Source organism: Sceloporus undulatus, chromosome 5, assembly GCF_019175285.1.
Source record: "Sceloporus undulatus isolate JIND9_A2432 ecotype Alabama chromosome 5, SceUnd_v1.1, whole genome shotgun sequence".
Lineage (NCBI taxonomy): Eukaryota > Metazoa > Chordata > Lepidosauria > Squamata > Phrynosomatidae > Sceloporus > Sceloporus undulatus.
In genome coordinates, this window is record NC_056526.1 from 165,960,007 (window position 1) to 165,984,289 (window position 24,283).

General features: G+C 41.5%; 1 protein-coding gene across 2 annotated transcripts in view; it reads left to right on the forward strand.

Moving 5' to 3' along the window:
* Positions 1 to 10,117: 10,117 nt before the first annotated feature.
* COL25A1 (collagen type XXV alpha 1 chain) overlaps positions 10,118 to 24,283 on the forward strand; it is a 374,446-nt gene continuing 360,280 nt past the window's right edge. For both annotated transcript variants that reach the window (XM_042469542.1, XM_042469543.1), the window contains exons 1-2: positions 10,118 to 10,856; positions 13,354 to 13,423. In XM_042469542.1, coding sequence (XP_042325476.1) covers positions 10,521 to 10,856; positions 13,354 to 13,423 — 406 coding nt within the window. In that variant the 5' untranslated portion in view covers positions 10,118 to 10,520. The remainder of the gene's footprint in view (positions 10,857 to 13,353; positions 13,424 to 24,283) is intronic.

Consider the following 24,283-nt stretch of genomic DNA (forward strand, 5'->3'; position numbering starts at 1 on the left):
TAGCTCTTTCATAAATAACATGTACACCAAAGAGTTGGGAAAATACTTTTTAAACCTGCAATTATTTGTAGTTATAATATCCAAACCTCACAAGTTACAGCTACTGTGTTTGTTTTGTTAAAAAAATAAAACTCTTTAATTTCTTATTTCTCAGAAGGAACCTAAAATGAGGGCTTTGATGATGAGGGATAAGTTTACTGCTTTTGCAGTGCAATGCTCTTGATTGTTTTAAAAGATCTGAAAGTTATAAGAAACTGGCCTGTGTTATAAAACAATCTCTCCTATCCACTTGTTGCCTCAGTGCAGAGCACAAGGCAGCAACACAGGGCATGGTATATATTAGCACTTGAGCCATATAGTTATGTAATGAAATTACACCCCTGTAACTACAAGAGTAACTATAATTACACTTCAAAGAAACAATAGTTATGCCTCATAAAGTTACAATTATGATACTATTTAGTTATACCCCAGCTACTGGAATGAAGGAATTAATTACAAGCAACTTTTTTTAACTAGCTAGTTCCATAATCTGGTATATTTTATGGAAATAACCAATTAGTGCTATATTTAAGTCATTTTTAAGTTTCAAAGGATATACATTTTAAAAATAATTATTGTTACCCAGCAACATTCAAAGCAGGCTTATAGTGAGACTGACTATTGGTCCATCTACACTAGAGTTGTCAACACTGGTTGGCAGTAGTTTTTAAGTCTTACCTAGAAGTGCCAGGGATTGATTTTCTACCTGTAAAACCTGTGTTTTTACTCCTGAGCTACAATGCCCCTCATGCCTCACCTGGGAGAAGGCAATTAACGTAGACTGAGACCTGTTCTCACATCCTGGTGCATACACCTGGCTGGCTGAGTCTGGGAAGAGTCCTATGGAATGGGAACGGAATGGATTCTTCTTTTTGTTTTTTGCTTTGCAGAAATTGTGAGCCTTTGTCCAAGGAGATTGCTTTTGAGAATGACTGTGTGAGGTGAAAAAAAAATTCCCAGGTTTTGGCCAGGATTTTAACAATGATCAAAGGGCTTCTTAATAAAAAACAGAGTGTATACAGCGAAAAGTCTCTTTCCCTTGCTTTTGTGGTTACAAAAACTTACAGAGGAAACATAAGGGGACCAGGTCTACAGAGAATGTCTATGTGGTGGGCTGTTAATTCACAGATGATGTAGATTAAAATACAATTAACTTTGACAACTGGATTTGCATGTCAGTGGAATATCCACCCAGAGGCAACCCACAAGTGTGAATAAGATGTTATTTAAAAAAGAAAGTAAATAAATAAATAAAGCCAGGTTTTCTAATAGTAAATGCAGAGAAGACTTTTACTTCTTGCATTTGGAGGCCAGTTTATTTAGCTACCAGTACCTTAAAATTTAGCACCTGTGACAATCTGGCAGATAAGGTAGTTGAATTTCAAATGGAAGTGAAGGCTGGTGCCAACAAAACTCACAGGGTTAATACCTGAAGCTGCAGTTTAACACACAGTATTATTTCAGCATTTCTTTCATCCATGGCACTTTCCACAGAGATGTTGATTAGCCAAGATGGAAATAATGATAAATATTCTGTTAAAAATCCTTGCCATCTTTTACATACTTAATTCATGGATTCTACTGAATGTTCTGCACCTTTTGCTTTTTCTGTTTTCCATTACTGGATGTGATAGCTTGGCACAATATACACAAATGTTCTGAGATTTTGGGGAAATTACTGTAACAAACTTTCATGTTTGACAGGACTGGCAATTGTATGGTCTGCAGGCTGCTTGCAGTCCTTTGTAGGAGTCCCCCCTCCAGCTCTCTGAACTCTCCAAATTTAACAAAAATGCTTTTTCTCCCCAAATTGCCCCTTACATAATGTTTCAGAGGGCATCCTGAAATAGCATAAAACAACAAGCAAACCACAAAAATTGTACCATTTCAGTGCTTGTATGAAAGCCACAAAGGTACACCAAGGTTCTTAGCAGAAGAAAATCTACTTTTATTCTAAGCATATGGCTCACTATTCCAGGGGGTATACTTCCTAAGAATGATTTCCTGAAGAGATACTCAGTCAACAAAATCACATTGTAAAGATGGTGAAGACATGGAAGTAAGACCTCTGAAGTGGTGCCAGAAAGGCGTTCCCAACCATGTAGGCAAATTCACTCTGCTTATGATTGATACTAGTGCTATACCTTCTTCAAGATAACTTTTCTGGTATTTGTTACATTCCATGAGTCTAACATTCTATTGTTTGCAGCAGCAATATCTTCTGTTTTCTTAGATGAGCATCTGTAGGCCTACTGACCTGCCTGAAATTATAATGCAAGTCTGCTCCAAGACTATTGTGTGCACTGTCACATACACGACTGAATTCTCTGCACATAACCACCAGTTAATTGCTCTGAAATTACATACAAGAGGCATGAATAAACTTCATTTTCCATGTGGTAGCAATGGCACAGGACTCTATAGCCTTGAACAGGAAGTTAACATGCAGAACATGCAGATGCATACAGTCCAAGAGTTAAAGCTGATTTCACCTAAGACAATGCTTAGATATACTCTGGAGTTATGACAGAAACATATATTTAATTCCATGGAATCATAAAGGTCTGCTGTGTCTTACAAAGTACAAGAAAACAAACCCCCTTGGCCCAGGAGGTTAAAATCTAAAATATTTTATGGCAAGTAGCATTGTTTTGTTTCATCTATCTGATTATTGTCTTTGCCAGTGGTTCCTGTGACTCTGAACTATAGCACTTTGATAACCACTTTATCTGCCATGGCTTTATCCTATGGAATCTTGGAAGCTGTAGTATGGTGAGGGACTATTTTTTCAAATCTACACCTCCAAATTTCCATGTCATTTTAGTAGTCTCTAATGACAAGGGCCTTGACAAGTACAGTAATATCAACATATACTGCCTTTATTCTAGAAGGATGAATAATATAGGAGAGTTCATGTCAATTATTAGTACCTCAGACCTTTCCAAGGAAACAAAAATATTGAATATATATATATAAGCCAACCCTGTTATGATTTAGTTTTAAATCAGCAGAATAGCAGAAATGTACCTTTATCTGTGCTTTCCTAAAAACTGAGATTGACTCAAAATCAACACAAGTAGCTTGAAGTTCAAACCAAAGTTTACTAATGGATTTAATCTATATATACATAAAGGCTATATCCTAATTTAGCTAGTGAATAGTTTGGATTAAGAAGAATATTTATTTTACCATCTTTCCAAAGAAAGTTGAGGGAGGACCCAACAGGTCAGGAGTTGAAAATCTTTTAGAATGTGAGTCCCAAAAGGGGGAATGACCTAAATCACATAGTTGGATTGAATGAGAGGAGAGAGAGAGGGACTATTGGCATGCAGGAAATCCCTATCTATATAAGGAAGGAGAAAGAGAATGTAAAAATCCTCCAAAAGGCCAGTACCAGTAGGCGTTTGGAAATTGAGAGCTTTGCTCATCCACTCTTCCCCTGTATGGAAAAGAGGATCAGAATGTTCTCAAATGATGTTTGCAAATGGTGACTGATACCAAAACTAGTTTTTCTCATTCATGCCATTCACCATACAAGAAACATATTCAAGAGTAGTTGTGTTGGCCATGCAGTAAAATACAACAAAATACAAAATACACAAGCAGTGATACCTTTATTGGTCCAACTCCAAAGCATAAAATACATATTTCAAGCTTTTAAAGCTTTTTGTCTTCTTCATCAGGCTAAGACATTAAAAATCATACAGGAGAAAAAAAGGTGATTAAGAGTCTCACGTCTTACAGATGTTACTCTGTTATCAGTTAAGATGGTATTGAAGGATTTAAGTGCAAGAAGAGGCAATTCCCCTTCTTGGCTGTGGGAGGACTAGGGACAAAGAGAAATAAAACACAGTTAACAAAAATTTCAACTCTATGATGATAACAAAGAGTGGGGATTCCCTTGAGGTTAGCCTTCAGGGGTGGAGATCAAAGGAGGGGAGGGGTGCAGGCAGGGCTAGATGATCAATGAATGGCACAATTAGTCCATATGCTTCAGATGCAATGATGAAGGGAAATCCCTTATTGAATTCTACAATGTTTCTGTTATCAGCATTTTGTGTGCTATGTGAGTAATTGGCTAAAATGCGTAATGGCAATATAACACTCTTAGTTTTACAGCCAGCCTTCAATGTTTGTAGCTTTGACATTTGCAGATTTGATTATTTATGAATTTGATTAATATGTTCTCTCTAGGAATCTCTAGGTTCTCCAGTGTGACTCTATGATCATTGTCCATGAGAAGTCACACTGGAGGACCTAGAGATTCTTAGAGAGAACACTGCTTCAGGCATTTGTAGGTCCTCCAGCACAATTCTATGGCCAACTCTCGTGGATGTTGGCCATAAGGATGTGCAGGGCCTACTGTGTTTATTTAATTTCTATACCATCAGTTTTGGAATATCTCATACTTGGTTTCAGAGGAGAGGGGAAAGGTATTTTTAGAACTGTTCCAGGACCCCAACCACCTTCATACCGTCTTGTGCCCAGGGAAGGAGGAGGAATTTAGGAAAGGGGCCCCATGGAGAGGAGGATTATGTACCGCAGGACACATGATGCCACAGCATCAGCATAATCCCTTTTTCAGAGGCGCTCTGCCTGGTGGGTGGTGGCGGGGTGGTTGAGACAAACATCGCCCTCTGTACCTTCACCTGGAGTGGTCCACACTCTTGACATCCCCTTAATGATGACCCTGGCTACAAATATCAAGTTGTGAGGTGAGAGTGAAAGAGGCCTCTGGCAGTCTATAGTGGTATGTAGGCAGAGTATGAGAACTCAGAATACAAGTTGTTCAGAAACATAAAAGTGAGTGGATGTGCTGTTTGCTGCAGAAACAGAAAGTCAGACTACATGTCTCTGCTCTGATCTAGCATGCCTCTTCCTATCCTCCGCTGATAGTATTCACCCCAGCTGTGTTCATGATGATGTAAATTGCTAATGTGGTAGGGTCTGAATTGGACTGGGAATGAATCAAGCAATTTTCTGATATGATGATACTGCATGCATGCATACATACATCATTTTAAGCCTGGAGCTTAAAAGGGGATCAAGATCATCCATTGCTAGTTGATATACCTTAAGTTTTCATTAAAGTTTCTGGAAAGTCTTTCATAGATAATGCCAGAAGTTGTTGACATTCGGGACTTTCAGCTGAAGTAGTAATGTGGATTGATTTCTCTCTCATCTTTTTCTGTATGTGTAACTAACTCTTGACTTTTTTTCAAAACAGTTATTTGGTGTCACTGATTTCTGAGCTGGTTTCTAGGGTAACCTTTCACTTAGATGTACATACTTCTGTGTTTTGTATTGAAGTTTATTGTAGAGTTCAATCCAAATGTAGTTAAGTGAATATTAGAATTCTACCTTGACACCAACAGCTACAAACAATTACCTTTATGTATTAGTGTTCAGAAGAGTCAAGGCAAAAGAATATTTACTATGGCCTGTTACAGACTGCCAAAATAAAGCTGCTTCGGGTCTCTTTGGAGGTATGCTGTTTAAATGATGCATACATCCTAAGAATCCGGAAGCTGCACCAAAGCTGCACTCCAGTGCTTAGGAATGGAGTGTGGCTTTGGAGCGACCTCCGGACTCTTAGGACCCATGCATCATTTAAACAGCATACCTCCAAAGAGACCCAAAGCAGCTTTATTTTGGTAGTTTGTAACAGGCCTATGTGAACAAGTAAAGCAAATTAATTATGAAATATAACCCACAGAAGTACATGACATACACAGAAGGTTCTTTTATCAATTATGTGATTGCCCTGTCATTTACACAATATTGAAACTCCCTATTCCTGTTACTTAGGTGTATCTGGGGAAGATCAGAGAGGTGTCTCAATAAAGGAGAAAGTTACTGTCCAGTATTCATACTGTCAAAGTAGTTTTCAGAAACAGGAGCCATACAGAAGACTCCACTTTAAAGAGACTCAGATAAGAGGGATTAGATGTTATATGTGTTTTCTGTTCAACCATGATCAGTGCATAGCTTGAACATAGAATACTCTTTGTGACTGGAAGTTATTTACCAATCAGGACCCGGCCTACCATTAGATAAAGTGGGTCGATCACCTCAGGGAGCAGATATGGAAGGTTTGCAGTGGCAACTTCTTGGTTGTTCCTCATGAATCCTAAGATATTCTCCCTCAAAAGGAAAGCAAAGGTGGGTATGTGTATGCATGTGCCTTCAAGTTGTCTGTTGACATACGTATGTCATGGATTGCATGGGGTTTAATTAGGCAATGAATACTCATGGGTGGTTTGCTTTGCCTGCTATCTCAGATGATGCTATCCTGAGATCCCCATTGAAGTATGATTCATGGAATCATAAGGCTACTAGGGAGCAACCTACATATCATATGAGTGCAGCGGACAGAGTATTAAGGTTGCTAGATTGAAAAAATTAAGACGGCTGGTGTATTTATATTATGTAGAAGAGGAAATTTCAACAGATATTGCTTGGAATACCATTGCGTAACAAGCAAACTCTGTTGAAATTCCCTCTTCTATGCATCCATTAAATGTACACCAGCCCTCTCTAATTTTTATTCTGGCAACCCTACAGAGTATAGAACTGGATTTGCTGTTAGTGGCTCCAACTATTCTGCTACTATCACAGGCTTGCTTGATGAGGACACAAGAGAGAGCCTTCTCAGCGGCTGCTCCCACCCTCCTGAGCTCCCTTCCATGGACAATCCCCTCTTTGCTTTCCTTTTGCTGACAGGAAGATATTTTTGTTCAAGCAGGAATTTAATATATAATTTTTATCAGGGAGACTTTTATACAAGGTGTGTGCTTTTAGTTATATTTTTAACTTTTGTCTATTTCATGTAATTTTATACTATTTTAGCAAGATGATTTAAATTGTTTTTTTACATTTTTTTATTGTAATGTTTTTAAACAGTTTTATCTGTGTGCTGCCTTGGGTTCCTTTCTGGGAGAAAGGCAGTGCATAAATGAAATAAATGAAAGTCAGCTTTTCTATTTAAACATGACTCAAATGAGCTATGCATTCATGGTTTCCTTTTCCATCAAGAATAAAGATCTCTGTAAAGCTATACAAGCATTATAGTTTACATAATTCTATGTTAGTTTTATTAATGCCTGTGACAAACAAGCTCCTTTTTACAAAGCCTTTTTGCACCTGCTTTTCCTCTGTATCCTCTGTCTAGCAGGAAGGCTTTTAATAAACAGCATCAGCATTGAAAGGATGGTGAAGGAAAGCTGGAAAACAGTGTTGGTGTTGCATTGCAGAATATATCTGCAGGAAACACTGCAATAAAGCTTGAGCTGAGAAAGAATGGGACTCCACTCTAGCCGATCTTACTATAGCTGTGTGCCTACCTACAACAGGCAAGATGAACAGCAGTTACCTGCAAAATTCCTTAGTGAGCATGCAAGAATAACAAAGCAAAATGGAAATCCTAGGAAAAGTGGATACTGATGAAGGAAAGAAAAGTCATCCATAGATGCAGCTTGGAAGATCTCAAGTTGTATCTAGAAGGTTCAAAATGTTTTTGTTTACTTATGCAAGGCTTACTTGATCTGGTTGTTCCATTGCTCATGTGCATATTGTTAGTTCTGAATAAAAACTTTGTTGGAATATGTTGAACTGCTCTTCATTTTTTAGGTGCAGGAATCTATCCCTATTCTTTTCATGTTATTTTTACCTCTGGCACCAAATTTTCTGTTAAAGAATTAATGCCCAGGAAGACATTATTTTGTTAACTGAGTTATACCTGTACAGTGTAGGACAGAAACATTCTGTTTTGGTGTCTACAAAACTGTTCTGGCACACCAATGTTTATTTTTTTATACATGTAGAAAAGAAACAGTTTGTATGGACCATTAAGCTGCCTGTCAGCTTATGGCCACCCCATGAATTTCATAGGGTTTCCCTAAGCAAGGAATACTCAGAGGTGGTTTTGCCCCAGTTTCTTCCTCTAAAATATGGTCTAGAGCACCTGATATTCATTGGCAGTCTCCCATCTCAGTACTAACCAGGGCTGATACTGCTTAGCTTCCAAGATCAGATAGGGTCTGGTGCTTCTAAGGGATTAAGGCTTTAAAAGAAGCACTAGCATACTATAAGTAAGTCAGTCTGCTAGAAAGCTCTGTTCCTGTGGTAATTTCTCCTGTTTCCTGTTAAAACTACATTAACATGTTACATTTTGTTTCTCATTATAGTCTTGACACAATAAATCTGGTAGTTGATTTACCAGATGCTATAGGCATTAGTTGCTACAATGGTGTTGAAAGATTTCACCCCAAATTAAGTCCAAATGTTTACCAACATATCTGACACCATATGTGACCATTGCTCCATTCAGTGTATTTCGGGCTATTAGTACGGTGTTGATGCTGTAAACTTCAGAGATATCGATGCCTTGTGACTATATCACAGTGGTCCTAAATTGGTTTGTGAATGAGTTGCAGCCAGTTATCTTAGCTTGGACCATGAAATCAATGCAGGGCCACAGGCGTTTGCATGCCTCAAAAATTGTCTTCCTGGTTAATACTGTGGCTTCATAGCAGCAGGCTTCAACTACTATAATCTCTGCTGCTTATTTGTAGGATCACAAGACTGTTATCAAAAGCAATGGGTGAATCATTTGTTTTTACTGACATTACAAACTTATCTGTGCCAATTCCTGTGGCAGCTGAACAGCTTGAAAAATGGACAAAAAAAAAATATGAAAAGATGAGATGTAATGGTCAATTAAATAGGATCCCCATCTAAGGTTGCTAGAGCAAAAAACTGGAGAGGGCTCCTGTCCCTTCTTCAATGGTTGCCCAGAAGATGGAATGTCAACAAGTGCTGCTTGTCACACAAGGAACACCTGCTGAAATCTCCTTTTTTACACAACTGTTCAAATAACAGGAGCTTTCTCCAGTTTTCACTCTGACAAATTGTCCTCCAACAGTTCATTCACCTGCAGATATATGCACAGAGGCAGGGCAAACATAGTCCTCTGAGGTGCAGCCACACTGAAGAAATAAAGCAGTTTGACACCACTCTAACTATCCTGTGGAATCCTGGGATTTATAGTTTGGTGAGTTCTCTGATAGACCAGGCTGAGTACCTCCCCAAACTACAAAACTCAGGATTCCATAGGATAGTTAAAGTGGTGTCAAACTGCTTTATTTTTGCAGTGTGGAATCCAGCGAATCCCTCCCCCCTGTAGTAGTACTAGCAGCAGTAGTAACAGGAGTAGTAAGAGGGTGACCAGATGTCTTAACTGCAGAGGAGGAGGAGGAGGCACATGCAAAATGCAGGACATTCAAGAAAAACGGAGAATGCGACCAAATAAAAGCACCAAACATTCACCTAAATGTAAATTCATGCTTCTTAGCCCTGCCCCAAAGTCAGGACCTTTTGGAATTCCTCTGAGAGAGAAGGCTGGAATGGAGGACCTGTCCTGGAAAAGGAGGACCTCTGGTCACCCTGAATGGGTGGACCTTTTGGGAATTCCTCCTGGAGAGAGGGCTGGAATGGAGGACCCGTCCTGGAAAAGGAGGACGCCTCGTCACCCTCCTGGCTCAAAAAGGGAGGACCTTTTGGAATGCTTCCTCTTGGCCAGAAGGCTCCAATGGAGGACGTGTCCTGGAAAAGGAGGACGCCTGGTCACTCTGAATCAATGGGGATCTTGGGAATGCCTCCTGGGCAGAAGAAGGCTGGCATGGGCAAGGAGGGCTCCTGGGGAAAGGGAGAGCCGGAGCGAGAGGAGGGGGGGAGGCTGCTGGGCAGAGCCCCCGCCAGCCAGCCAGCCGCCTGCTCCCGCCCCTCCTCGCTGGAGGTGAGGGCCTTCTTCTTCGTCTCCTTTCTGCCAGCGAAGAGGCTCCGGAGGCTCTCGGCCGCCAGGGTCCCTCCAGTGCAGAGCAGGCCAGCTCCGGCGGAGAGGGCTGCAGGAGAGGCAGCGCTGCGGCGGCGTCGGAGGCTCCTGCTCCTGGAAGGAAGGAAGGAAGGAGGGACCCAGGGCTCTTCTTGGCTGCCTCCCTGGCCCTCGCCGCGGGGCTGCCTTTGCTGCCCAGAAGCGCGCCAAGCAACAGGTCCAGCGGCAGCAGCAGCAGCAGCAGCAGCAGCAGCAGCAGCATCAGGCGGCGGCCGGGCGCGCCGTCGAAGCCGCAGCAGCAGGAGCCCGAAAGCCCGGGAGCCCAGCTTCTGCTGTTCGGGGAGAGGGCTCCTCCAGAGGGTCCCCCCCCCGTTGTTCTAGTCGGAGGCTCGGGGTGTTTGTTCTCTTTTGGAGGGGAGCAAGGCTTGCCATGAAGCCCCTCTGAGGAGGCGCCTGGCGCGTTTGCCTTGAAAGTGGCCCTCGGTGGGCGCTCTCTGCGCCCTCTTCCCGGGCTCCCCTTCGGGGGACTCCCAGGACTACTTTTGGAGACTTTGGAGAAGGAGAAGAAGCAGAAGAAGCAGAGGCCGAGGAGGAGGAGGAGGGGGCTGCGTTGCCAGAGCGAAGGGGCTCCGGGGCTGCCCTCAGGATGGTGGGGCAAGCCCTGCTGAGGGCCAAGGGCCAGGCTGGCCAAGGGCAGCAGCAGCAGCAGCAGCAGCAGCAGCAGCAGGAGGAGGAGGAGGCCAGCTGCCCCGGCAGGACTCGGCCCTCCTGGGGGTGGCTGCTGGCTGCCTTGCTCTCCCTGGCCTCCGTCGCCTCCTGCCTCTTCCTGGGCATCAAGACCAGTGACCTCCAGGCCAGGCTCTCGGCCATCGAGGCGGCTTCTTTCTCTGCTGCCGCTTCTTCCTCCCAGACCTTGCCCAGCCCTGCTTTGGAGCAGCTCAGTTCTCTGATCCAGGAGAAAGTGGAGCGACTTCTGGCTCAGGTATGGGGGGCTCTGCGCCCACACTCCGGAAGCATTCCGGATTCATGCCGTGGGAAGTGTCCTTTTGGCAAAACCCAGGCTGCAGCCACACCACAGGAATAATCCAGTTTGACACCACTTTCACTGCCATGGCTCCATGCTATGGGATTTGGCTGTGCCACCAGACTGCAGGAGTAAGCTGGTTTGACACCACTTTAACTGCCATGGCTTCATGCTATGGCATTTGGGGAAGTGTCATTGGCACCAGAGCAAATCTCCAGTTTCCTCCCACAGTGCGGAAACAATCCAGTTTGATACCACTTTAACTGCCATGTCTCCATGCTTTGGAACTGGGGGAAGTGTCATTGGCTGTGGCATCAGAGCATACCTCAGGCTGCATCCGCACTGCAGGGATAATCCAATTTGACCCCACTTTAACTGCCATGGCTCCATGCTCTGGAATTCAGGGAGCTGTAGTTTTGTCAGACATTTAACCAGGATGTCCAGATGTCCTAAATGCAAAAGAGGACAAGGCACCACAAAAGGTAGGACATTCAAGAAAAATGGAGGACGTGACCAAATAAGAGCTACAAACACTCATATAAGCTAAGCTTTGGTGCCACAACCAACAACATTTCCAGAATTTTATAGCATTGAGCCACGGTAGTTAAAGTGGTGTCAAACTGGGTTATTTCTGCAGTGTGGATGCAGCCTGAGGTGGCTATTCCAGGGCATCCCAGGAAAGAGGTGGGGTTGGCACATCTCCTTTGCCAGCTAGTCTGCTCAGGAATGTTATGTTGACCATTAGCTTCCTGACCAGTTGTATATTTATCCCCTTAGCCAAAGACGACAAACAAAAGTGTGGTTTGTGTGTGTGGCAGAAAGAGAGAGACCAACTGGGTAAACATGGAGGGGAGAGATGTGGAATCGGTGAATGTTTGTGTTGAGATGTGCCGGAATGAAGAATGAACCAAGGGATACATTCAGTGTTTGTTCTACTTAAGGTCGGGGTGAAGCAAATAGGATTTCAGTCGCAACTTCTTCAAGTCCCATTGTTTTCAAAAGATTTCCTCTAGGTAGGACTTGTGCTGGATTTACCCCAGTCCCTTCAGGATTAATTCTAGCTGATCCGAGGGGGACACAATTAATTTGGGGCCAGCGCTCTTCATGGCCAGTCTCTTTGGAATGCCAGAGTCAGACTATTCATGACTAATGTTACTTTGTGGTTGTTATGTGCCTCATGTCAACTCCGACTGTCATAGAGGGTTCCTGTCAGGATTTGCTCAGAGGGGGTTTGCTGTTGCCTTCTTCTAAGGCTGAGAGAGTGTGACTTGCCCAAATTCACTGAAAGGATTTCCATGGCTGAAAAGGAATCTGAACCCTGGTCTCCCAGAGTCCTGGTCCTGTACTCAAGCCATCACACCACATTGGCTCTCTTAGGACAGCAATAATAACAGAGTGACTCTGAGCATGTACAGTGCACTTTTTATTGTGTTTTCCATTATTAATAACTGCACACACATTGGGTTAGAAGGGATGATGGTCTACCCAAACAGTGTAGTGTCTGGATAGGCTTGAATACTGGTTATTGTCTTCCCAGAAATGCAGCCCTGGTTGGCATTTCCTTGTAGAAATTCATAAAAAACAAGGCTTGCTGTGATGCTTTATGAAGTGCTGTGAACTAAAAGCAGGGATCTCTTGTTTTCCACGGTCATGGAATAAAGTGGGAGCCCTATAAAACCGAAGCCTTCTAAAAGCAGACACAAGCAACATTATCAGGGAGCTTTGCGTACCTTTCAAAGTGATGCTGTTCCCACTGAATCCTAGGAGAAATCTGTTTTTTAAAAAAGACAAAAAACAAAAACAAAACCCCATTCATGGTTAATGTTGTGGCTCTAGTCTTAAATGCTTTATTGAGATATTTGGAACGATATTAAAAATGTTCCAGGCTCAACAAGAAACCCATGCAGACCTGTGGCAGTAAAGTGTGGATCCAAGTTTCAATGGGCTGCCAGGACCAGCCCCCAGAGACAGTTTGGCAGCCAGCCGCTAGAATGCTATTGGCAGCCGTTACTCCTATAATGTGTTAGCATTTGACCTTCATATATAAAATATTCATTGCTCTCACATCTCTAATTTACAGATATTCACCCCAAACCAAGTTTTTGCACCATTTGTTTTGTGCTTCTCAAATGCTGTCAGAAAGGGTGGGTGGGTGATAGTATTCACATGGAAGAAGTAGAACATCAGTGGAAGCATAATGCAAAGGAATAACCATGTGTGTATGTGAGAGAGAAAGAGATGATTGAAGCCATTAGTTGTCGGAGTGAATGAACGATGTGAATTGACTGAAATCCAACCGCAGAAGCTATTGCCAGTTTAGTGGGTTATGAAATGGCAGTAAATCATGATTAGGTACACAAAATGCATTTAACACCAGCTCTCTTTCTCAGTTTCTGCTGCAGAGTATTCACACTCTATTTACTGTATTTGCAACCATCTTCTCTCTTCCTTGCAGAAGTCCTATGAACATATGGCAAAAATCAGAATAGCAAGGGATGCGACTCCAGAATGCAACTGCCCACCAGGTAAATGGGAGTGGCTGGGAAACACTTCCTTATAGCCATTCAATATCTGTACATGGATGTTTGTTGAACACAGTATAGACATGTTTCCCTTGGAAAAATTGGTGATGCTGAAGAAGAGATTGAAAGTAAACTGTTAAAATTAGCCTGTCTTTTGGAGTTTGGGGTTGACAGTGGGAAGTGACACATAGGTTGCAGTCATATATCAGCTTACCTGGAATTAGGTCCACTTGAACTCAGTGGGACTTTCACCCACACAGAGAATCTTGTTCATATATAATGGCATTCCTAAGCTTATTGTGTGAAAGACACTGTCATTTTTGAGCACAATATTGACATAGTTCGCTTAGAGAAATTGATTGTGTCAAGGAGAACATGAGAGTATTGAAATGACTCAGCTCCCTCCCTCCCTGAGCCCTATTCTGGTACCATCTAAAGCCTGCTGTGATGATTTTAATAACTTCTTTGCGGATAAAATCTCTCAGATCAGGGCTGATCTTGACGCCAGTATTTATGCAGGTCCTGTAAGAGAGGCGTCCGAAGCATCCGTGGCCCCAGTTATACTGGATCGCTTTGAGTTTGTTAGTACCGATGAAGTGGACAAGATCCTTCGAAGTGTTAGGAAGACGACGTGCTCTCTTGATCCCTGTCCCTCATGGTTGGCAGCTCAGGGGGGAGATGCGGTGCTGACTATGTTGCACTGCATCATTAATACTTCTCTAAGAGAGGGTCAGTTTCCATCTAAATTGAAAGTGGCAGTGGTTAAACCCTTGCTTAAGAAACCCTCCTTAGACCCCCTGATTCATAACAACTATCGGCCCATCTTGCTGCTACCTTTTTTGGGGAAGGTGATCGAGAGAGCAGTCGCCTTCCAGCTTCAATCAATCTTGGATGACACCGATTTTCTGGATCCATTTCAAACTGGCTTCTGGGCGGGCTATGGAGTTGAGACTGCCATGGTCGCCTTAGTTGATGACCTCCGTCTGAGCATGGACAGGGGAAGCGTGTCCCTGTTAGTGCTCTTGGACATCTCGGCGGCTTTCGATACCATCGACCATGGTATCCTTCTGGAACGCCTGGGGGAGTTGGGTATCGGGGGCACTGCTTTGCAGTGGTTCCGGTTCTACCTCTCGGGTAGATTCCAGATGGTGGAGCTGGGGGATTGTCGCTCCGATAAGATGGCACTTACATCCGGTGTCCCTCAGGGAGCGATTTTATCCCCTATGCTTTTTAACATCTACATGAAACCGCTGGGAGAGATCATCCGGAGACATGGGGCATGGTGTTATCAGTATGCTGATGACACCCAAATAATTTTCTCTGTGTCTCCGACTGATGCAGTAACTAAGGATGGCATCTCTCCTCTAGATGCCTGCTTGGTGTCGGTAATGGGCTGGATGAGGGAGAACAAACTCAGTGTGAATCCAGGGAAAACGGAAGTACTGGTGATAGGTCCCTCGGTTCCGGGTGGTGAGATTTGTCAGCCTGTCCTGAATGGGGTCACGCTCCCCTTGAGGGACTCGGTGCGCAGCTTGGGAGTACTCCTTGATTTGTCGCTTCATCTGACATCCCAGGTGGACGCGACGGTCAGGAGTGCTTGTTATCAGCTTCGGCTGATACGCCAGCTGTGCCCCTACCTGGGCCGTCGGGACCTTGAAACTGTTGTACATGCTTTGATAACCTCTCGATTGGACTTCTGCAATGCGCTCTACATGGGGCAACCCTTGTACCAAACCCGGAAGCTTCAATTGGTGCAGAATATGGCAGCCAATCTGGTCGCTGGTAGTTCCAGGACAGACCACATAACACCTATTTTAAAAGATCTCCACTGGCTACCCATTCGCTTCCGAGCTCAATACAAGGTGTTGGTTTTGACCTATAAAGCCCTAAATGGCTTGGGCCCAGGGTACTTGGAGGACCGTCTTTCCCCATACAATCCGCCCTGCACACTCAGAACATCTGGGACCAATTTGTTAGAGGTCCCTAAATCCCATTTGGTGAGGACCTCACAGAGGGCTTTTACTATCGCCGCCCCCTCATTGTGGAATAAGCTCCCTATAGAGCTCCATTCCTCTGCATCTTTAGCTTCTTTTAAGAAACAATTAAAAACGCATCTATTCCAGCTGGCTTTTTCACTCTAGGTAATAGTGTTCTTTCTCTGCTCCTTGTTCTTGTTTTTCGACCCCGGATTAGTGCAATATATTGTCTTTTTCTTGCCCCTAGTGAATTGTGATTTGTATAGATTCCCGTTCCTACCCCTAGTAATGATGTTTTTAAACTTTTTATATTGTGATGCTTTATCTGTATTTTATTGTTTCTTGTCTTGTAAGCCGCCTTGATCATGCAATTGGAAAGGCGGGATATAAATAAAAATTATTATTATTATTATTATTATTATTATTATTATAGAATGTGCTTTAGAGTCCTGGCCCTAAATTGTTTAAATTTTAAGCATTCAAGTTGAAAATTAAATCCCAGTAGGATTCTTCTCAATAACTCCATTTTTGGGTTGCTGTCCAGTACTTTGGTCTTATATTTATTTACCTGGCAACAGATTTCCCCCCCCTCTGAGTTGAAATGTATATGACTGCAGTGTGAGGCTGAAATCACATACATAGTTGTTTGGTATCAAACCTCATTGAACTCATTTTTTTTTAATCAAATGATCAGAAAATGTATTTGATGCAGGTTATAAGTCAATAATTAATGCTCATACTTTGAGGTAATTTCAGTGGGATATCTTCAGGTAAATACACATATGCTTGGACTGCTAATTTGCTGTCTTCAAATACATGTAGTTTACTTTTTAAGTAATGTGTTTCAGACTGAAGTATTAGATGGACAAGTGCAAACAACAATATAAGCATTTCAGAGACTTTTACTCTTAGAAATAGCTCTTAATCAAACTATTAGGTTTGCATCTGTGGCTGTTTCCTCCTATTGCCTGGCTATTCCGAAAAGACCAATATGTTAAGTACATCAGACAGTTAGAAACAGATGCAAAACTAATTTTAGTGCTTGGTTTCATTTTGTGTTAAAGAATATATAAACATTTGGGTTACTGTTTCCTTCATCATTATGCAGGGATATTTTACCAAGTAACTGCATGTCTCATGTTGTATATCATTATTCAGATTATGAAATCACTATTGAAATGCACTAACTTCACTGGAAATTCTTTGCAGGGAACCATTTAAATGTTGGATTCTCTGAAGACAGAGTCAGTAAATTGTAATGTTTATTATTTTTGCTGCATATCTCTTTGTAGAGGGTTTAAGTGCTGTAGTTTCTGCTTAGCTGGCTACAGTATTTACTTAGGTGCGTTTAGACATTTTCAGAGAAGCAGTCTGTTTTCTCCACATTTCCTGAAACTAGCATATCTGCAGAATAAGTTGCAGAAACTCGTGTATGGTGTGTCCCATATTAAGTTAAAGAACAGCACAAAGTATGAGATAGTTGTGAGTAAGCTCTTTGAACTACTAGAGTTCTGACAGCTGGTGGGTTTATCAGGTACTTACTGGGAACATGTTGTCTCAGCTGTTAGAACCCCCTAAACCTTCCCTCTTGCAATTTCTGGGGAGCAGGCACACATTTTTGACCCTGCTCTTGGGTATGCTGCTATTTGGTCCTTTGTAGTGAAAACAACTACACATGAGAAGCCGTTTATGACAGATCCATTCACTGCAGAACACTAATATAAGGAGGTATGGTGGTAGGAACAGGCAGTGAACCTGACACCAGTTCATGGAATATGGCCCTGATCCTCAGCAATTGTGTCATGATCCCTTCATGTATGGAGTGGCCTCTACAGGATGATAGAACTTTAGAAATTTTTGTTGTTTTAACATTCCCTAGTGGGAAGTTCCCCCCCCCCCCCCCCCAGGATGTAGTGCTAATAGAAGTCTGCAACCAATTGTGATTTCTCACCATATATACCTGTATTGTTGTTGTTGTGTGCCTTCAAGTCATTTCTGACTTATGCCAAGTCTAAGGTGAACCTTTTACCAGGTTTCTTGGTAAGATGTGTTTGGAGTGGTGGTTGCCATTGCTTCCTTCTGAGGCTGAGAGTGTGTGACTTGCCTAAGAACAGCCAGTGAGTTTCCATGGCTGAGCAGGGATTCAAACCCTGGTCACTAGAGCCATAGTCCAGCACTCAAACCACTACACTGTGCTAACTGTGCATACAATCATATGTTTGTTAGAAAACATTGGGGGTAGACATGTTGGCCATATGGCAAATCCAGTAACAACGAAAATCCACCAAACAGTGATACTGTTATTGGGCCAACAAAAATGAACAATATACATGCTGCAAGCTTTTGAAGCTACACTGGCTTCTTTATCAGACAACATGTTAAAAACCATACAGGAGAAAAAAAAATTTGAACATCTTAGTCATAGGTCTGCATTTTGCTGTCTTTCTTCTCATTTCAGATTATATGGAGGGGTATATCTTTCAGGCTGGAAGCTTCTCTTTCTGGCCATGTGGCTACTGGGAGATTCTCAAAGTCCAGGAAATTTAATATCCATTTGCAACACAAAAATGATACTTTCTTGCAATCCAATATGTCTCCATCATTTGTGAGGTCACAGGTCCCTTTGTTGCCAGAAGACACTGAGTATTTCAAGAAGCCTTCATGCTTTTGCTTCAGAAAAAACATGCCAATCAGTCCAGAATTTTGATTTTTTTAACCTTTGTTGGAGGTAGAAACCTCAAGTAGTAAGGTCTCAGTCCACTGCCTCTCTCTTTAAGAATCCCCTGTTGTAGTATAATGTGGAATCTTGAATTCCAAAAAAATCAGGGCTATATAGCAAATCCAGTAACAACAAAAATCCACCAAACAGTCTTTATTGGGCCAAACAAATGCACAATATATATTGAAATAATACTTTACATCTATAAATGTACACTTCATACATCTTGGGTTACACTGAGCATGCAGTATTTAAATTGGCCTTTCTGCAATGATTAGTGCCAATATTTGAGCTCTGTATTATCATGCTCAACAGTGCTGACATATCTCTGGAAGTGAACTACAGTGAGAAACTCATTTTGGTAATATATACAAAAAAGAAAAGAAAAGACAAAGCAAGTGAGATTATTCTGTTTATTGCCCAATGACTTTTCAAAATCCTGGAAGCATAAACATTCAAATTGCACAGAGCTCTCTTTTTAAAATCCAAAACAAATGTTTTATGGCATGAGACTAATGTCACAAAACATTTGTTTTGGATGAAGAAGAATTTTGTGAAACTTGCACAAGACTAATCACTTTTTAAAAAAGAAATAAAAACAATTCATTGTTCAGAGCAACATTTGTCTATATAAAAAGGTTATGTATAACCTGAATGGATGCTGCATTTTAACAGTCTCCACTCCCAGCTGGGGTACACAAACATTTTGTTAGGCTTTGGCTCACTCTTTTTCTTTCATAAATGGTACAATCTCACGTGCTGATTTTTAAAAAATGAGGTTGAAGAATGAGTAATTCCACTATAGTGCTGTCCATTGGGTCTGAATACAATGTAGACTTAGGCAAAGTTACAACTGTTGGAATCAATAGACCCAAGCGTAGCCTAACTTGCACTAGATTTAGATCTTAGAATTTCTTACTGAGACCAATGTGTATTATCGATTAAATTTGCTCACCGTGGATTTCTGATGTATTTTGAAGCTAGATGCAGCTTCTCTGTACAACTAAATTTCTTCTACCTCTTTGCTCTTCTTCTTTGCTACCACTAGAGCTCCACATTATACCAGCTATCACCTGAGCATCCCCTGCTAGTTTTTTGTTTGTTTTGTTATTTTAGTATTGTTTTCTACTAGATTTCTAGGCAGTGAAACATATATCCCCCAAATGATGGATAAAAGTGCCTGTTAAGGAGTGGCATGTGTTAGGGATTAAAAAAATAATAATCTTAGGATATTAAGATGAATAGAAAGTTAACATTATTTTACAAAGAAGACTTAGAAATTGTCATGGGATGAACAGTAATCTTTTGATCAGTAATTGTTCAAAAAACAGTCTAATGGTGTCTATTCATGTTACCATATGTATGAGCGCTACATTTCAGAACATGCAATTGTAAACTTCTTGTCTCAGGCTAAATTTGAAGTGATCATGTTTTTCTTCCAAAAATAACAGTTTCCAGACAGGATGAGGATTTTAGAAACATTTGAGTAAAACCAGTGCAAATAGTGCCCTCTTATCTTCATAGAAAGTGCAGAAGATACATTGAGGATAGTCCTGTACATCCATTGGCCATTCCGATGGCTATTTGTTGCTTAATCTTCCATCATGCAAAATAGTCAGTAATAATATTTCATGTATGCAGGGTCTGCATAGGAATCAGATTTCTGTACAGTTGCTAATGGTCTAATTGTATTACCTGTTGTACCAGCAAACAAATGCTTATGAGGGATAGTACCAGCTGCTTTCACTGCCATATCACAAACCATGAATGCTTTGCAGGGATTTAACTCTGACATTGCAGACAGTACACATGTGCTAGGTCAGGGAGCCTTCAGAAGAGGGAAATAAATAGCTAATGTGTCATAGTTGATAATAAAACTAAAGTTCTAATCTTGGGGGGGACACTGAAGCTCATTGGATGGCTTTCAATGAAATTTACTTTATGATGTTGGAATTAAACCAAAATACTACTTCAAGAAAGGGAAAATTTATAACTAAAATTACTGAGCAATTGTTATTGGGACCCACGTTTGGCTGTGTATTCAAAACAAGGCAACTGTTCAACTGGGGAACCAGTTAGACTGTTGTGTTTTAGGTGTGTGTTCAGATTCATCTATACACAATTTTGCATATTTCTATATATGTACAGCTGTCTTTTTCAGAGATGTGATATTATACAGGTTTGATAGAGTTTGGGACATTTTTCTTCTGTATGAAAGTGTTATAATACAGTATTTTGTGAGCATTGTTTGTGAGTCTGTCTCATTCAGGTTCTATAAGCATAACTTGTGTTGTCTTGTAGTTGAACACCGACGTGATTTTTGTGTGGGTTCCTTTTCTAAATGAAATAATTTTATTTAAGTTTCTACTGACTTTATAGCTTGAAGTTACATCATTGGTTAGGCTAAATTTAAGATGATCAGAATGGATTTTGCAATAGATTTTTTTTCTCCCTAAAATAGGTTCCCCTAAATTATGGCACAGTCTACAGGAGGAGATCCGTCTTATTACCACCTTTGATGCCTTTAAGAAGGCACTTAAGACGGATCTATCCTGGTGGGCGTGCCCACCTGATTCTGTATAAGACCATGATAAATGCTTCACCCTGATGACCATTATAGGATTCTTGATGATTAGATATTTTAAGGAACTAATAGGAATGTTGTAATTCAGTATTAATATTTTATAGTTTGTATCTGTATTAGTATTGTATTCTTAATGATGTAATTCTGCTTTGATCCTTGGGAGAAACAAGGAATATAAATAAAAATTATTATTATTAATTAATTAATAATTATTAATAATAATAATTTTGAGTGTTAATAAAGCAGAAGTAGTGTAGTATGATTCTGATAATGTGAGATATTTACACCTTCATGCTTCTCCATGGAATCTCTGTGACTTGATAATGATACTTTAAAAATGTGGAAACTGGAATAATACAAATTCACTACCTTCCCTGATCTGCATGTTGGTAGGCATATGGCTCTCTTCAATCAAATAGTCTTTAATTTTTTTCATGTCTATAGGAAATACACTTTTCATTTATAACCCCTTTCCCAGAACACTGAACATTTCTGTGAAACTCCAGTCTCTACCAGTGGTGCATGTTTTATTCATTAACTTTTCTAATGACATACAGTGAAGAGACTGTTAGCAATAGTCAGCTTCCTCTTGTATGCATCCACATATTGAAAGAAATACAGTTGAAAACATATCTGAAGCTACAGTCTAGTGCAAACATACCTGGTAGTATGCACCATTCAAAACAATAAGACTTACTGAATAATAAATATGCATATGACTCGCCAGCACATAATATATTAATGGTGGTAGCAGACATTCTGTTCTTATGGTACAATGTGCTGTGTAAATTACAAAATAGAGTGGCACTATTACTTTCCTTGATCTAGACACTATGCTACAATTGATGCAGTCTAAAATCGCATTGGCCTTTTTAGCTGCTGCATCACACTGTTGACTCATATTCAACTTGTGGTCTACTAGGACTCCTAGATCTCTTTCACACATAGGTGCATTATAGACGGGCCTTTAATATGCCCCCGTCACATGCTAGGGGTTGGCCGAGGACCTAGCGTCCACACCGGCCTCACCCCTAGCACGTGACGAGGGCGTAAAGATGGCGGCGCCCTATACACACGGGCGCCGCCATCTTTACGTGCTGGATGCGTTGCATCTGCATGTGCTGCCCTGGAAATGATGCCACAAATGCACCCCTTGCACTTTGCGGCACCTCTTCCGGGGCCTCAGAAGGAGCGCAATTTCCACGCTCCTTCTCGGCAGCGTCTGGGAGCCGCGCCGTTTAAAGGCTGTGACTCCCGGATGGTGCAAGCGGCGGCGGCAGCAGACCGCCGCAATCCAGCGGTCTGTAACACGCCATAGTCTGCTTAAGCCAGGTGTCCCCACATCCTATATCTATGCATTTCTTTTGTCTGCCTTAAGTGCAGTACCTTACATTTCTCCATGTTGAAATTCATTTTGTTAGCTTTGGCCCAGCTTTCTAATCTATTCAGATCTTCGTGAATTTTGATCCTGTCTCCTGGGGTATTAGTTACTTCTCCTCTTTTGCTGTCATCTGCAAATTTGATAAGCATGCCTTCTATTTTTTCATCCAAGTCATTGATAAAGATGTTGAATAGCACTGGGCCCAGGATAGAACCCTGTGGCACCCCACTGGTCACTTCTTTTCTGGATAAAGAGAAGCCATTGTTGAGCACCCTTTGGGTTTGGCCAGTCAACCAGTTACACAGTTATTCTTGCACAGTAAGCATAGGGACACTTTTTTTGGAACTTTCTCCCCCTCCAAAAAAGAAAACTCTTTAAATCAAAAGGGCAATAAGTTTCTTTATAGAAGTGATCACTGTCACGGCCAGCCATGAAGAGGACTCGGAGGACTTGGAGGAGGACTTGGCTCCTCAGGTACAGGAGGAACCTGAGGCTGTGCCAGGGCCCAGCTCTGCCCTGCCAGGTCCCAGCTCTGCTCTCCCAGCCCCAGTAGAGTTGGCTCAGCCAGACCCAGCTCTGTGGGATCTTCTTCAGTCGATCTTGGGGCTTAGCAGCCCAGTCTTGCCCTAGTAGAAGTTCCAGGCTTGGGAGACATAGAGCAGCAGGGCATTGAGGTTCCTACCTTCAGCCAGAGGAGATCAGAAAGGGTGTGCCTTCGGCATTCCAGAAGGTTAGCTGAGAAATGCTCATTAGCCACCCAGTAGCTGTGATAAGGGAGCTGGCATGAGATATAAGACACCTGGAAGACGCTGAGCTCCTTTGTCAGAGTCTATTTGCTTCCATTAGTGAATGCTGCTTGCTCCTTGCTTCCTAGACCTCTGACTGCCTTTGAATCTTTAACCTTGGACTGGATTCATTGACCAACTCTCTGGTACTCTTGACCTCGGACTGGACTTGTAGATTTGCTGTCTGTAATCCTGAATTTTGGACTGGCTTGTGGCTTATTCTATTCGGACGTTGGACTGGTACTGTTGCTTGTGGAATAGCTTCTCAGCAGCTTGGCGTAGTTTACTTTTGCCTAGCAGGCTCTTATCAGCCGTGTGAGTGTGTATTGGCAGCATTCCCGAACAATCACCGTGGAACCCACTTTCACTTATATACTGAAATTACATTTTAGTAGCTGATATTTTTAAACCTGTTTTGATTTGTTGAACTTAGTGATGATAGCACACATATTTCTTTCAGTGGAAACAACTGTACAAAAACTCACTCAGCAGCATATGAACAAAACTTTAAACATCCCATTCCCTGATCCAGCAATCCTCTGTGACAGAAAAAATGAGACGAACATATATTTTATTGAGGTTTACTGGCAATCTAACAGGAAAGGCTAAGAAATATAGAAATTCAAACATGGGATGAGTCAGTTTGCAATAGATACTGAAACTCAGTATGTGACCATTTAACTGAGCTGTTCTGCAAACAGGTTTTATATTGCTTGGTGTATGAAATTTCATACTCTCATGTCATGTTTCTCTAGCTTTTTAAAAATGTCCTGTTTGGACTGAAAAATGGCACACTAATTTCTATAACATGTTGATGATCAGATAGTTTTCCTTCCTTTATTCCAAAATAGCTAAACATCACTAGCATTTTGAAAACCATGTATGCTATTCCTCGACTTAAAAAAAATAGCTGTAACTTGGAATAATTTCCAGTCTGTGGGTGCTGTCATCATTCTGAATTGCTTCTTTCTTTTACCATCTGCATCTATTTTGTGCTGCTTTTCCAAGATTCCCATCATTTTCCAATTGAAGTGTTCCCATGCTTACTGTGCAATTTGCCATGGTAAGGCCTGCTTCACTGTGTGCTAATGTATGAAAATGTGTAAATTCAAGTAAATGTTATTGGCAAGGGGAAATTGAAATGTTCGCTTGGCATGCTTTGCATTCATAGTTTTTTAAGAAGAAAATTGTATTATGAAGATACTGTACAGATTGATAAGTTGTTTGTGGTATGAATAGGTTTTTTAAAAACTACTGTTTATCATAAGCCCAGTATATCCATGTACATTTTTCAGAGAGTAGTTTTGATTGGTCGCAGCACAAACAATTAAATATTGATGCACTTTAAAGAATAATGCATAAATTTTGTGGATTGTAATCCTCTCCATGAGATGCAAGAAATGTTATTCCAAGTTATA